At 32.8% G+C, this 14,757-nt stretch overlaps 1 protein-coding gene across 1 annotated transcript in view; it reads left to right on the plus strand.

The window, feature by feature from the left end:
• The window catches only part of LOC129741169 (uncharacterized), a 77,052-nt gene that overhangs the window by 60,109 nt on the left and 2,186 nt on the right, over nucleotides 1-14,757 (plus strand). Inside the window, exon 3 of the mRNA XM_055732878.1 lies at nucleotides 12,164-12,475. Within this exon, the coding sequence (XP_055588853.1) occupies nucleotides 12,164-12,475 (312 nt within the window). The remainder of the gene's footprint in view (nucleotides 1-12,163; nucleotides 12,476-14,757) is intronic.

The following is a 14,757-nucleotide window of genomic DNA, read 5'->3' on the forward strand; positions in this document are numbered from 1 at the left end:
GTCGAATAAATAAATTTTAGCGATTATTAAACTATAGGGCTCTGAAAGTTCATTATTGAACTGAACACCTAATTTAATGTATTAATGTAATATAAATGTAATGATGAATTGGTACTAATAAAGATATATTTAAAAAAAAAAAAAAAAATGGAAATGCTTTTTATTTAATAGAAAACTATTCAAAAGTCGATTAAGTAACACTCAGGTTACTGATGACGGTTTTTCTGATGCATAATAAAAAGGCAAGGAATTTTATCTTGGATTCAAGAAATCCTGATTGAGAACTGGAACTTGAACGAAATTTGTGTGAAAGACTGTGAAATTGCTCAACTTTATTCAACGACCAATTTTAAACGGAATATTGAGTTAAAAAAAAAAGGTTTTCACCGAATTTCAAAATCACTGAGCAATGATATCATGTACGCTCAATGAAAAAGGAAAATAATTTCCGATACATCTTGCTACTTAAAACCATCATATAAATTTGAAAAAAAAAATTCCTTATTTATTCCTATTTCAATATTTCAGGAACACCATCTGATAAAAACAAAATTAAAATCAAAATCAAAATTTTGTACAAACCAGAGTTAAAATTAAATGCAGAAAATTCAGTGCACAAAAAATCTTAATAAATTTTACAAGTTTAATCAGAAATGAAAAAAATATTAAATAAAAAATTACAAATTAAAAAAATTACCCTAGTATGGTTAAAATATCCAATCAGTTTTGATTATTTTTGAGTAAAATTAATCTTTCCTAACTGATAACCTAAACAACCTGTATGAAAATTAAATACAGATTTTGCATCTATTTACTTTTAGTCACTAATCGCAAATTTAGATATTTTCTAGATAATTTAGTTTTCGAAATATAACGCTTCGAAAAAATTAAATTCTACAATTTTTAGAAATTTTCATAGATAAGATAACAACTAACTCTGACATCATTCAAAAAAGTTTTTTTTTGAGTATTTGATAACTTATTGAAGAAATTTGATGAATACACAAAACGATTTGATTTATGCTTGGAGAAACTTCCAAGATTCGCTTAAAATATTCAAAACTGGTAAAATTCTCGTATTGCAGAATTGGGAAAAATTGACAAAATGAAAACTACAATACTTAACTATTTTCTCAGAAGTCAAAATAACTCAAATTCTGGAAACTTCATAATTGAATTGAAGCCTTTGTTTTCAAAATCTTCGAAATGTTTAGAAATTTATTTACTTTGTTTTTTTTTTTTTGTATTTGGTAAAGTTATCTCGAAACATTAGCTGATAGGAAAAAATGCATTTTTATTTATAGTCCGCGTCGCGAAATCATTCAAAATTAACTCTTCAATTCTTTGCACATAGGACAAATGTGAATTTTATTGCCTTTTGAAATACATTTCAGCTTGAAAAAAAAAAAGATTTCTCTATTCTTCGACTGTTCATTGATCGGAATCAGAGTTGATTTTTGTTTATCAAGTTCTTCCTGATATCAAAATAAAGTGCACATAAAATTTATTTATTTATTTATTTTTCTAATTATAGACACTTTATCACGTTTGTGGCGTTCGTGTCTTAAAAAATAAAATAGCTTAGTAGGTACTTTACCATTTTAGAAGGAATTTCACATTTCCATTTCCCGACCATTTTAGCATTCCCGGAAATCGGGAAATCGTCAGATTTCAGAATTCTGACGGTTTCCCGGAATTTTCGGGATCCAGGAAAAAAAAAATTAAAATGTATATTTCGTCATTTTCTATATGGTATTTTTTTTAGCAGTAATATTGCAAAACATTTTAAACTTTTTTATTGCCTCAAAAATTCAATTAGCAATTATAATACGCAAGACCATTTTTTTTTGTTTTGGATGTACTTTAACTGACAAACCTGAAAGATTTTTCACTATCGGTATATGTTGGTTAGTTAACTTCAGGTTATTTATCAAATTAGATTATCAGATAACTATCCTTTATTTTTAAAATCTATCATTCTTCGCCGATTATTTTGCTACTGTCAATAGTTTGAGAAACGGTCAGATTTTTTTCGTAGCGTTTCTTTATTAGAATTGTTCAGTTTTATATATTCTTTGTCGTTTTTCACTCTTACACTAAATTGTCGAACGAAAAAAAAAAATTTTATCAAATCAATGTATTAACCAGTTTTTAGAAAAACAAAAAGTGTTAAAGTCTAAGCCAGGGGTGAGCAACTTTTCGAACCAACGGGCCAATTTGAATTCCAATTTTTTTCGGCGGCCGCACTCAAAGTAACACTGATTCGTATTTTTTTATTGCATTATTTCCTAATGTTGGCTTATCGCTCTTAAGCACTTATTTGCCAAGGGGTCATTGATTTATAATTCGTAGAGGTTTATGGATAGTTTTCACAACAAACTAGATATTTAAGTTGAACATTAACCTTTTATAACTAAACACGTTTCAACACTAAAAAAGGAAATTATATGCAAATTCATGTATTATTCATTTGAAATCTTTAAAGAGAAATTAAATACTGTTTTTAATTCAAATCGGACATTTGATTATTTGATTTGATAATGATTTAGAAATTTTATTTGATAATGATTTAGTTATTTTTATTGATTTGAACTTCTTTGCAATCATTCGTTCTCCTGAAAAGAGAAATCATTTGCTTAACTTTTTTTTATCAAAAACGCAAATTTTTCAAAGTTTTTCACTACTCATAAAAATTGGATGACCATTTGAAAGTCTAGCGAAAACTTGTAGTTAACATTACTTTTTTTTAGAAATCTCTGTTTTCTCAGCATTTGACGATGAATTGTTTTAAAAAAAAATGCTGATTTAAATTTCTCTATTCTGTGCACATCTTTGGGATTTGTTTTTTACAATTTAAATTTGTCCTCGAAACTTTAATTTTTTGCCCTACAACCGGTGCATAAACTACATAATAGATTATTGCACTAGGATGTTGTGCAAAATTTGAAATTTCCATAATTTTAAGGAAGGAAAAGAGAATGGACTATTTGGTTTTCGGATGAATACGGATGTGCACATCATGTCTTGACGAGACTAGAAAAAGTTTGTAACGGGCCAATAACATCTACCGTGGAAGAAAAAAAGTTATGAATAAAAGAGCTTGTATTTTTCTAAGGAAAAGAATGGCAAAGATTCAGCTAACGAGCTGATCTGCAAATCCCGTTGATTTTATACCGAAAACAACTTTTTTGTTCCATAAATTTTTTCTCTCACGGTAGATTTTGTTGACCACATAGTGACTATTTCTTTGTCTAAAGATTTTTCGCTCATCAGCGTACACCAGAAAACAAAATTGCATACATTTTTATCCAGAATCCTTTCGTCGAAGAATCTTGGAGTTATATTTCTTAACTAAATAATGATTCTTTATTCTTCAAATTTTTTTACAGGTCCAAAGATTTTCTTAAATTTTTTAAAATACCACTGCAGGGAAAGGATTTCTAAAAATGATTTTTGAAAATCTTATGACATTGTTAATGTGAATTGTCACTAACTCAATCTATCTATGTTTGGCATGACAATTTGGAGCAAAAAAATGGTTTCATTTTTTGTCAATATTTCATCGCAAACGAATCAAGCCAGTTTTGTCCTATTTTCATAAATAAAATAAATCTTCAAAAACAAATCTTTTGAACATTCCACACATGACACGACACTATTTTGGCTTGAGACTTAAAAAATAATCACTTTGCCTCTGGACTTAGTGATGCTCGTGCTCATCTGTAGCTTAGAGATAGAAGCTACAGATAAGTTAAGACCCTTGTTCGAAGATTAAGTTTTTGCCAATCGAATGTATTTGCCAATTTTGTATACAGTGTAGCCAGATCCAATATTTTTGTATTTTAAAACTTAAAATTCCCCCACTTTTTTCGACTTTTATGGCGTCTATGTGCTCAGCGAAAGGGTTTACACAAGAATCAGTCATTCAGCTGAAACAATATACGCCGTTCCAAAGATGTTCAAGTTTTAAGATGAAAAGTTGTCGTTTCGTTCGTTTCGTTTCGCCTTAGAAACGCATCCGAAAAGATGGCTTTGCTTCATCCCTCTAGTATGGGTTTCTCGTTATAGTGAGCAGAATCGTTTCACAAATCACGAATCATGAAAACTTTAAATCATCTTTGGCTGTCAAGTTGTTACTTTATTTACTTAAGCTTTTTTTCCATTCCCATTATGGAAACGTATGGTACTGTTGTCCACGTTTCTTCCTCCCTGTGATCCAGTTGTCTCTGCGTCTAATACTGCACAGTGGGCCCGGCCGAGTAAAGATGGGTAGTAAATGTACTTTTACTACTCACCGGGATGCTGACAAGATCTGGCTGTGTATGTATCATAAGCATAAGCATAAGCATAAGCATAAGCATAAGCATTAAGCTTTTTTTCCATTCCCTCAACCTTCAAGTCGTCCAAAGAAGCTCAATTAAATTTGCGCGATGTAGAAGAACTCTTTACTCTATTGATTTTTTAATCCATACAATTATTTAAGAATGCGAAGTTACAAAGAAAATCATTCGGCAGTCCTGTTACTGATTTTTTCTCAAAAACACATATTTTTTTGTCTTTAAAAATTTGACATGGTGGCTCCAGAGAGTATTAGTCTCATCTCAAACATTTTACTTATATCAGATTCCTTTAGAAAGAAAAGCAATCGAAAACAAAGATAATATACATATTCATAATCGTTTTTTACCGCTGTAAAGGCGTCTGAAAACAGTTGCAGTTATCAGTGCAGTATTTACTCTCTGGAGCCACCTTGTCAAATTTGAAAGTCTTTTTGAACAAAATTTTATCATGAATCGATAACACAGGGGAACAGAATGCATTTATAACTGATTCAAGGAGACTTTTTCGGCCTGAAATCGATTTTTTTTTAGATTTTGTTTATCATTTCTTGTTTTGGTAATATGGCGTTTTTCATTAAAGTTTTTCAAATTCCACAGTTTTGAGTAAAACCAATTTTCGATAAGTAATGAACTAACAAATTTGCCTTCAAATGAGAACTTCATTAAATTTCTTGTGATATAGCTCAGTTGGCAAGTCTATGGTCTCCTGAGCCGATGTCCGTGAGTTCGAGCCCAAGAGTAAACATCGAACACAGTTGTACCGGATAAGTTTTGCAGTAACGATCCGCCAACTGCAACGTTGATAAAGTCGCGAATGCCATAAAAATGGTTAAACGACTATAATCGAAACAAAAAAAAAATTAAATTACTTCATTATCCAACATTTAATCAAATACAAAGATTTCGTATAAGTTCCCATCTAGTTTCAGAGGTACCATAAGTTAACACCTTATGGCTTAAAGCTGTAAAACATGTCAGAAAATTGGCTCGCCTCAGGCAATGTTTAATCTTTTGTAAAACCCTAGCTTCAGACATTTATTTCTGCGACACTTTATGACGTTCACGAATGAAAATCAATTTTTAACTACAAATTTTGATTTACGATTGAAAAACTTTTTGTTTTTAAAACTCAAATCTTGACACACAAAGAACCTATCTTGTCTCTAAAATTGGTTTATATTAAGAAGTGTATAAGAACAAGTTTATCAATTGCTTTAGTACTTATCACTTTGAAAAAAAAAATCGTTTAGCTATATTATTTTATGCTGATATATAATATTCTTCAAGAAATCAGTTTCAGCTTCAATTTTTCTGTGTTTTTTGTTCTTATTTATGCTCAACTTCACATTCAAAAGGGTTTTGATATTGCACAAGGCCACAAAATTCTGAGGTGCAAAGAATTTAAGAATTAATTCTGGTGCCCTGATTTTTTTTATAAAATAGTAAAAATCATTTATGGATATGCTGCCCTATTCTGACAAAACTTTATAACATTAGAAAAAAAATCGAACAAAGGGTCCACAAGATTGCAAGTAAATTTGACTTTGGCGAAAAAGGTTATATTGATTCATTGGTTTTCGTTTCCCAATTCTGTAAAATAAGAAATTTTAAATCATTTTTAAAAGAAGTTTGAACTAAAATGAATTTTCAAAGTGATGGAAAACTTTAGAGAAACATGAGGGTCAAAGAAAAGGAAGAGCATAAGCCGTAAATATCATAAATTTCTCAAAAAAAAAACAACGGCTCTCCGACAAGACTAGAACCCGACATCTTCGCTCATCCTTTTTCAAGTTCTGTCGATGAGCCGTTGTATCTTTTGCGAGAAATTCTTTATATTTTCATTCGAGTTCAGGACGCCAAAATTTACTAAATCAATTATAAAAACATAGGCACCAAAATGCTGTTTCTTGAATTATGAAATTAATTTTATAAAAAGGTGAGACTTTTTTATTATTATTTTTTTTATAAACTTATCTTTTTCATCTTCATATAACTTGTTAATTTATGAAGAATTTAATCACCGTTAATTATGTTTGTTTATTTAATTTATCGACTTCATCGGCGTAAGCATTGTTTCGTTATTAAAAACATTCCAAAATTATGAAAATTATAGGTGGAAAGGAAGTTAGAAGAAATGAATAGATATTGAAAATGATCGAAGAGAATTTGATTAGGAGCATTCTCATCACATGTCATCAATTTGCTCCTCATGAAACAAATTTTCATTTTCATAATCTTGAAATTCTCATTCTTAATGTATCTTAATATTTTTATCAATCAATTGAAACTCAATCATCATCTTTGTATTTGAAAAAAAATCTTGTATGTTCAAAATGTATGTTTATTCCGTTTCGAAAATTCACATTTCAAATCGTGATTTAATATTATTTCAAATTTTGGATAATACAGAGGAATTTTTTAATCAATATTTCAATTTAAAATGAAGAAAAGAAACGTAAAGGAATATGATAAATAATTTATAATTATACTCATATTTCTAAACTCTACTTATTTCATGTGTTCTATTTCTGTGCACTAATGTGCCAAATGTCTAGTTCAGAAATTATCATTTTGAATGAGTTAGTTTTAACTTACCAGATTGATAAGATTGATTTGAAACTTTGATTTCGATTGAAGTGAATTTTAGTTATTATATTCATCATGTTCTGTCGCGAGACGCAAAACTATTTGAATAAAATTAAATTTTGGTTTGCTTCCAAATCATGAGTAAGAAAACGATTTAAGAAATCAATTTCCCTATTTATTGAGCATTTTTGGTATTTTTTTTATTATTTCTAGTATACTTTGAATTTCGAAACCCTCTCCTCCTCCTCCGCATGGACGAGTCCTTCGCACGGGCCTGCTTCGGATAATGTAGTTATTACATTATTTACTTACTTTCTTACTTACTTTATTTATTTACTGTTTTACATTATTTACTCATTATTTGGTTCAAAACTTTTAAGTCCGAGCATACTTTTATCTAAATTAGAAGAAAAATATAGTGGAATCCAGGGTAAAATAGCCATACATAACTCCATTTTACGAAGCGCGCGGTGGCTCAAACAGCCATCACTCGATTCTTAGGGAAAAAAACACAAGATGGTGTTTATATATTTTTAGTTCCGCACATGTTTTTTCCTTAATTAATCCTTAATTATAACTCCATTTTACGAAGCTTTTGGTGGCTGAAACAACCATTACATCATTTTTTTTGGAAAAAAATACACAAGATAGGTCTGATTTGATTCGAAATTTTTTAGTCGGAACACCCTTTTTTGAATTTATGTAGGGGAATTGGAGGAAAAAAACAGCCAAACCTCATTTTCGAAGCGTGCGGTGGACAGTCATTGTTAGATTCACACAAAAAATGCACAAGGAATGCGGTTGCCCGAATAATCATGATATGTTTTTTGAAGCCCAAAATATGATTTAAAATCTGCGGACGAGTTTGGATTTAAAAAAAATTCTTAATTTTTGTTGAGTATATCCTGGTTTTGACCAAATTTTCCCGGATTTTTAGTCGACCATTTTGAAATCAAATGCCCGGATTTGCCAGATTTTTAAATAAAAAAGCCCGGATTTGTCACAGCCGGATACGTGCTGAAAAAATTAAACACAACATTTATCGAAAAGTTCTCAAAATTTATGATCAACAAAATTTTACTACTAAAACGAAACCAGACCAATATTCTTTTATTTAATTAATTTTTTTTCAGTCTTTGAGATTCGAAAATTTTATGAGAGCATGACCATGAAGGAAAATCAATAATATTCAACCATCCTGTGACAACCTTAGCATTCATCAACAGTTCAAATAAGGAATTGAAACTATTTTACTGAAACAAAAATAATCTCAAAGAAATTCGATATGAAGCTTCAAATTGAAGTTAAATTGTTAGAATATATATTTCATTAAAATTACTAACTATGCAAAAATCCTGAAGACACGTTGATTTTTATTTATTCAAAAGACCACTCAAATCAAGTCACATATACCAGCAGTTCGCGCTTAGTAAATATTCCAGATTTTTTTTTCGAGCGTCTGAATATCACCAAACGAATACGGAACACTCGCACGAGCGAGAGCAGACAAGCAAAGTTGTCACTGCCACCCGTTTTGTTTGCCGGTCGTTTTAACGAATGCCGTTGATCATCACCGGTTTCTTCTGGCACTTATTGCCATTTGCCACCTACTCATATCATCAATAAAAATAACAGAAAACTTTATGGATATTTTTTTCTGGATATTTTTTTCGACTGCCTTTCGCGGGGTCGAAGATGAACTGTTTCGAGTTTGAAAATGCGGTTGCATAATGTAATTGTACAGATTTGGTGATTGAGGAAATCTCTTATTGTTTGATTTATGAATTTTATTGTTCTCTCTGTTCTTGATGGTTTTTTAAACAATTCCTATGAGTTTTGACTGCCGGAATCTGTGGGTAATTTAAATGTAACCTCGACAAATGAAAAGGTCAACAAACCTCATTCTAAGTGGTTTAACAAGAATCTAACACTTTGTCAACTATTAATGCCATGCTCTGCAATTCTTCCAAAACTTTTCAAATTGATAGGAGTCACAAAAAGTTCCAGTGCTTGAAAACGAAAATGTCGAAGCTCTCCGTTCCTTCTTCCGTAGCCGATCGAACAAGAAGTAGAAGAAGTACCATCATCGGTATGCAAATTAATTAATGACCGCTGGGAGGCAAGATATTTCACAACCAATAGTTGATGCTACAAGTCGCCCGACCGAAGTTGGGGAGTTTCCTGAAAGGCACCTCCCCCTCCTTCTGTTTTCGATAATTGTGCCAAGGGGGTCCGGGAAATTTCCATCTCATTTCCAAACATCTTAAATCAAGCTGTTTAATGAATAGCATAAATTCACAGTTAAATTAATTTCGGCGAATTCAGCTAGAGTGGCGGGTTGGCCGCTTTTCGAACTACATAGCTAACTATGAAGAGGTGCCCTATGAATTTGGTGGTAAAAGTGGCTAATTAACCAGCGAAATGATTATGCATCGTTGCCCTTGAATGGAGCCATTTGGTCGAAGTTTACGCCGAAATAATTGAACTGATTAGCTGAAGATATTTTGGTCTGTTTATAGAAAGATCTTTTATTTTGAAAAAAATATATAAAGTGAAAAGAAGTGGGATTACGTTAATACCTTACGGTTTTCCATGTGGATACATTCAGATTAGTAGTTTTCGATCAAATTTCAAAATTTTGATAAAACTATGCCAAAGCCACGCTAATGCTATGCTAATGCTATGCTAATGCTATGCTAATGCTATGCTAATGCTATGCTAATGCTATGCTAATGCTATGCTAATGCTATGCTAATGCTATGCTAATGCTATGCTAATGCTATGCTAATGCTATGCTAATGCTATGCTAATGCTATGCTAATGCTATGCTAATGCTATGCTAATGCTATGCTAATGCTATGCTAATGCTATGCTAATGCTATGCTAATGCTATGCTAATGCTATGCTAATGCTATGCTAATGCTATGCTAATGCTATGCTAATGCTATGCTAATGCTATGCTAATGCTATGCTAATGCTATGCTAATGCTATGCTAATGCTATGCTAATGCTATGCTAATGCTATGCTAATGCTATGCTAATGCTATGCTAATGCTATGCTAATGCTATGCTAATGCTATGCTAATGCTATGCTAATGCTATGCTAATGCTATGCTAATGCTATGCTAATGCTATGCTAATGCTATGCTAATGCTATGCTAATGCTATGCTAATGCTATGCTAATGCTATGCTAATGCTATGCTAATGCTATGCTAATGCTATGCTAATGCTATGCTAATGCTATGCTAATGCTATGCTAATGCTATGCTAATGCTATGCTAATGCTATGCTAATGCTATGCTAATGCTATGCTAATGCTATGCTAATGCTATGCTAATGCTATGCTAATGCTATGCTAATGCTATGCTAATGCTATGCTAATGCTATGCTAATGCTATGCTAATGCTATGCTAATGCTATGCTAATGCTATGCTAATGCTATGCTAATGCTATGCTAATGCTAGGCTAATGCTATGCTAATGCTATGCTAATGCTATGCTAATGCTATGCTAATGCTATGCTAATGCTATGCTAATGCTATGCTAATGCTATGCTAATGCTATGCTAATGCTATGCTAATGCTATGCTAATGCTATGCTAATGCTATGCTAATGCTATGCTAATGCTATGCTAATGCTATGCTAATGCTATGCTAATGCTATGCTAATGCTATGCTAATGCTATGCTAATGCTATGCTAATGCTATGCTAATGCTATGCTAATGCTATGCTAATGCTATGCTAATGCTATGCTAATGCTATGCTAATGCTATGCTAATGCTATGCTAATGCTATGCTAATGCTATGCTAATGCTATGCTAATGCTATGCTAATGCTATGCTAATGCTATGCTAATGCTATGCTAATGCTATGCTAATGCTATGCTAATGCTATTGACATGTGTTTACACACATTTGGCATGACAGTTTAATGCTAATGAAATGCTTTCATCATGCTGTTGGATAACTGATAGTACACTGTGGAATGCTCATGCTGATGGCATAATGTTCGAAAGGTGATAACAAGCCGATGGTACGTTGATCACATCCTGATGGCATCCTAATGACATGTTGATGGCACCCTGTTAGCATGCTGATGGCATGCTGATGGCATGCTGATGGCATGCTGATAGCATGCTGATGGCATGCTGATGACATGCTGATGGAATGCTAATTGCTTGTCAATGTCATGCTTGTGACATGCTGATGGCATGATGATTGCATGCTGATCATTCTTTTGGCATGTTGACGCCATTCTGATGGCATGCTAATGGAATGCTAATGGAATATTAATGGAATGCTAATGGCATGCTGATTGCATGCTAATGGTATGCCAATGACATGCTGATGGTATGCCAATGGCATGCTGATGGAATGCTGATAGTATGCTGATGGTGTGTCAATGTCATGCTGGTGGCATGTGGATGGCACGCTGCTGATGACTTGTTGATGGTATGCAAATGGCATGCTTGTTATATGCTTGAGACATTTTTTTAAAACTATCACACACATATAGAATCTCAGAAAAACTTCATGTTTCTTCGAGAAGATCTAATTTACTTAACTCTGAAGCGTACATCATTCAAGAATATGATGACTTAGCATGGAAAATGTTTAAGGCACCAGCCCACACAAAGAGTACTATGTATGCCGTGGCCGAGATTCGATCTTATGACCTCTGGCTTAGAAGATTTGAACGCTTTCCTCTAGGCCATGGTTGGCCGTCCAACTTGTCTCTTTTTCAGATTAGTTTCTTTAAAATGTAAAGTTTTTTATCGACAGATATAATTTAATTTTAATCTCACGATTCAGAAATTTATCGTCACTAGACGTACGTGTCTACTTGAATGAATCAGAAGTTACTCAACAACAACAACGCTTGATCCGGAATGTGATTATCATCGAACATTAATTTTCTACTACTGTAACCAAGCTGCCAGGGCGAAAATGCTCGGTGCATGAAATCAGTCGCTAAATTAGTGCCGACAAAGTGTCTGGAATTCGTATGGCACTTAACATAAAGTTTTATGCTTCCGAAACAAATAAGAGCATGTTCGTTCGTTCGTTCATTTCGGCGTGACTCGATCCTAATCTGTCGAAATATTTGCCGCGCAGTTCGTCCTTGCCTGCTAGCTTGCCAGTGAATTTGCAACAGAGAAAAACACCGTGTCACTAATCTCTCAATTTTGTTTTTTTTTCTCTTTCTCTGTCTCTCTCGCTTCCCCGGCACTGGTACAGCTTCAAGGATCCTCCGGCACACCAACAGCAAAAGGAGCAGCTCCATTCTGAACGACTATTCTCGGCCGGCATCGTCGTCGTCATTATTCAAGGAACAACACCAGCAGCAGATTAATGGGAAATATTTAAACTCGCATGAGAATGGAGTGTCGTCCTCGTTCCAGCAGGGGACATCCGGAGGTGCAGTTGGAGGAGGCCAAGATGACAAGATTGACTCAGGGGCAACACTATTCTCGTCATCGGTGGTGCCGTCCTTGCTGCCGCATAATTCGCCGCAAACATTGACACTGACGGCGGATAAAAATAAAACCAGTAAGTTTGTTGCGGGTTTAACACCACCAGCAAGCGGCTTTTTGTTCTTTCAGAGCTGCGGTTTGTTTGGGTCCCCCCCCCCCCTCGAAAAGTTTACACTGGAGGTCGATGACGTGCTCTCTTTCCAAGGGACTTTCTCCCGAGGAAGTCATTAGTTAGCAGGGAATTGTTACGGCCGAGACATAAAGCAGCAAATTTTCTTGGGCATTTGAAATTTTTCACCTTCAAAACTGATTTTTTCTGTTAATCCTTAAAAATTCACTTTCACTTTAGTTTATTGATCATGTTAAATTGAGTTAAACTTGAGTTGAAAACTTAAAGTTTTCAAAATCAATAATTTTTGAACAGTTTGATAATTACAAATTAAGAAATTTGAAAAAATAACCATGAGGGTTGAGAATAGACGAGTTTAGAGTTTAAAATTGAGAGGTTGTTGAGGAGTTGAGGGTTGAGAGTTGAGAGATAAGAGTGGAGATGTGAGTATTGAGAATGAAGAATTGAAAGTTGAGGGTTGAAAGTAATGTTCGGAAAATCGCTCAAGAAAAGCAATCAGGAATGGTTTCTAGCTAGAATGATGCTACCTCCGAGTGCTGTGATACGCACGTGGTAAAAGTACCCATTGAATATATGTCGAAAATCAACACTAACTTGATACAAGAAGATATACCATGCCCCACCGGAGGCTACCGTTGCTATTCGTCACGTGGCTAATCGACGGTGATCGACATACTTGGTGATACATTTAGAACGTCGCTCCCTCAATCATTCCCGAACGTCTATCCTCGCATCATTGTTGATAATGCTCGTTATTGATAGACGATCATTAATGTTTCAAAAGGAAAAATGTGAATAAATACCAGGACCACATGTTCAAAAAAGCTTTAGCACATGCTGGATAGTTCATTGCGGTTACCTAGTCATAATTTTGTCCTTCTAGGCAAAGCGAAAAATAAAAAATCATCTGATAGCCTACATAGATCGCTCAGAACTGACACATATCAGTTATGATCCTAAAGGTTGAAAGTCGTCAAGGGAAGGAAATCAGCATCGAGACGTTCGTTGCTGATAGTCTGCGTCCTTTTTTACCTCATCATGTATCGCAAAAGTGTTTCAAATACGGAAGCGTCGTTGTCATGCATGATTGTTTGTATGATTTGGTTGAAGAAGGAAAATTTGACTGCTTTGATTTTTTGGCTCTGAATGTAGTCAAGCATGGCTCGGTGAAAATGATTGATATTTGGAACATTGGTTGAAAGTTCAAAGCTCAGAGTTTAGAGTTCAGAATTCAGAGTTTAAGTTGCGGAATTTAGAGATAAGTTTTGAGAGTTTCAAGTTCAAAATCTAGAAATTAACACAAAAAGCTTTGAAGAATGAAAATATGTGAATGTCAAAAATGACAAGTGACAAAAATGACAAAAATGACAAAAATGACAAAAATGACAAAAATGCCAAAAATGCCAAAAATGACAAAAATGACAAAATGACAAAATGACAAAAATGACAAAAATGACAAAAATGACAAAAATGACAAAAATGACAAAAATGACAAAAATGACAAAAATGACAAAAATGACAAAAATGGCAAAAATCACAAAAATGATAAAAATGACAAAAATGACAAAAATGACAAAAATGACAAAAATGACAAACATGACAAAAATGACAAAAATGACAAAAATGACAAAAATGACAAAAAAGACAAAAATGACAAAAATGACAAAAATGACAAAAATGACAAAAATGACAAAAATGACAAAAATGACAAAAATGACAAAAATGACAAAAATGACAAAAATGACAAAAATGACAAAAATGACAAAAATGACAAAAATGACAAAAATGACAAAAATGACAAAAATGACAAAAATGACAAAAATGACAAAAATGACAAAAATGACAAAAATGACAAAAATGACAAAAATGACAAAAATGACAAAAATGACAAAAATGACAAAAATGACAAAAATGACAAAAATGACAAAAATGACAAAAATGACAAAAATGACAAAAATGACAAAAATGACAAAAATGACAAAAATGACAAAAATGACAAAAATGACAAAAATGACAAAAATGACAAAAAGGACAAAAATGACAAAAATGACAAAAATGACAAAAATGACAAAAATGACAAAAATGACAAAAATGACAAAAATGACAAAAATGACAAAAATGACAAAAATGACAAAAATGACAAAAATGACAAAAATGACAAAAATGACAAAAATGACAAAAATGACAAAAATGACAAAAATGACAAAAATGACAAAAATGACAAAAAT

Source organism: Uranotaenia lowii, chromosome 2 (genome assembly GCF_029784155.1).
Source record: "Uranotaenia lowii strain MFRU-FL chromosome 2, ASM2978415v1, whole genome shotgun sequence".
NCBI classification, from domain to species: Eukaryota; Metazoa; Arthropoda; class Insecta; order Diptera; family Culicidae; genus Uranotaenia; species Uranotaenia lowii.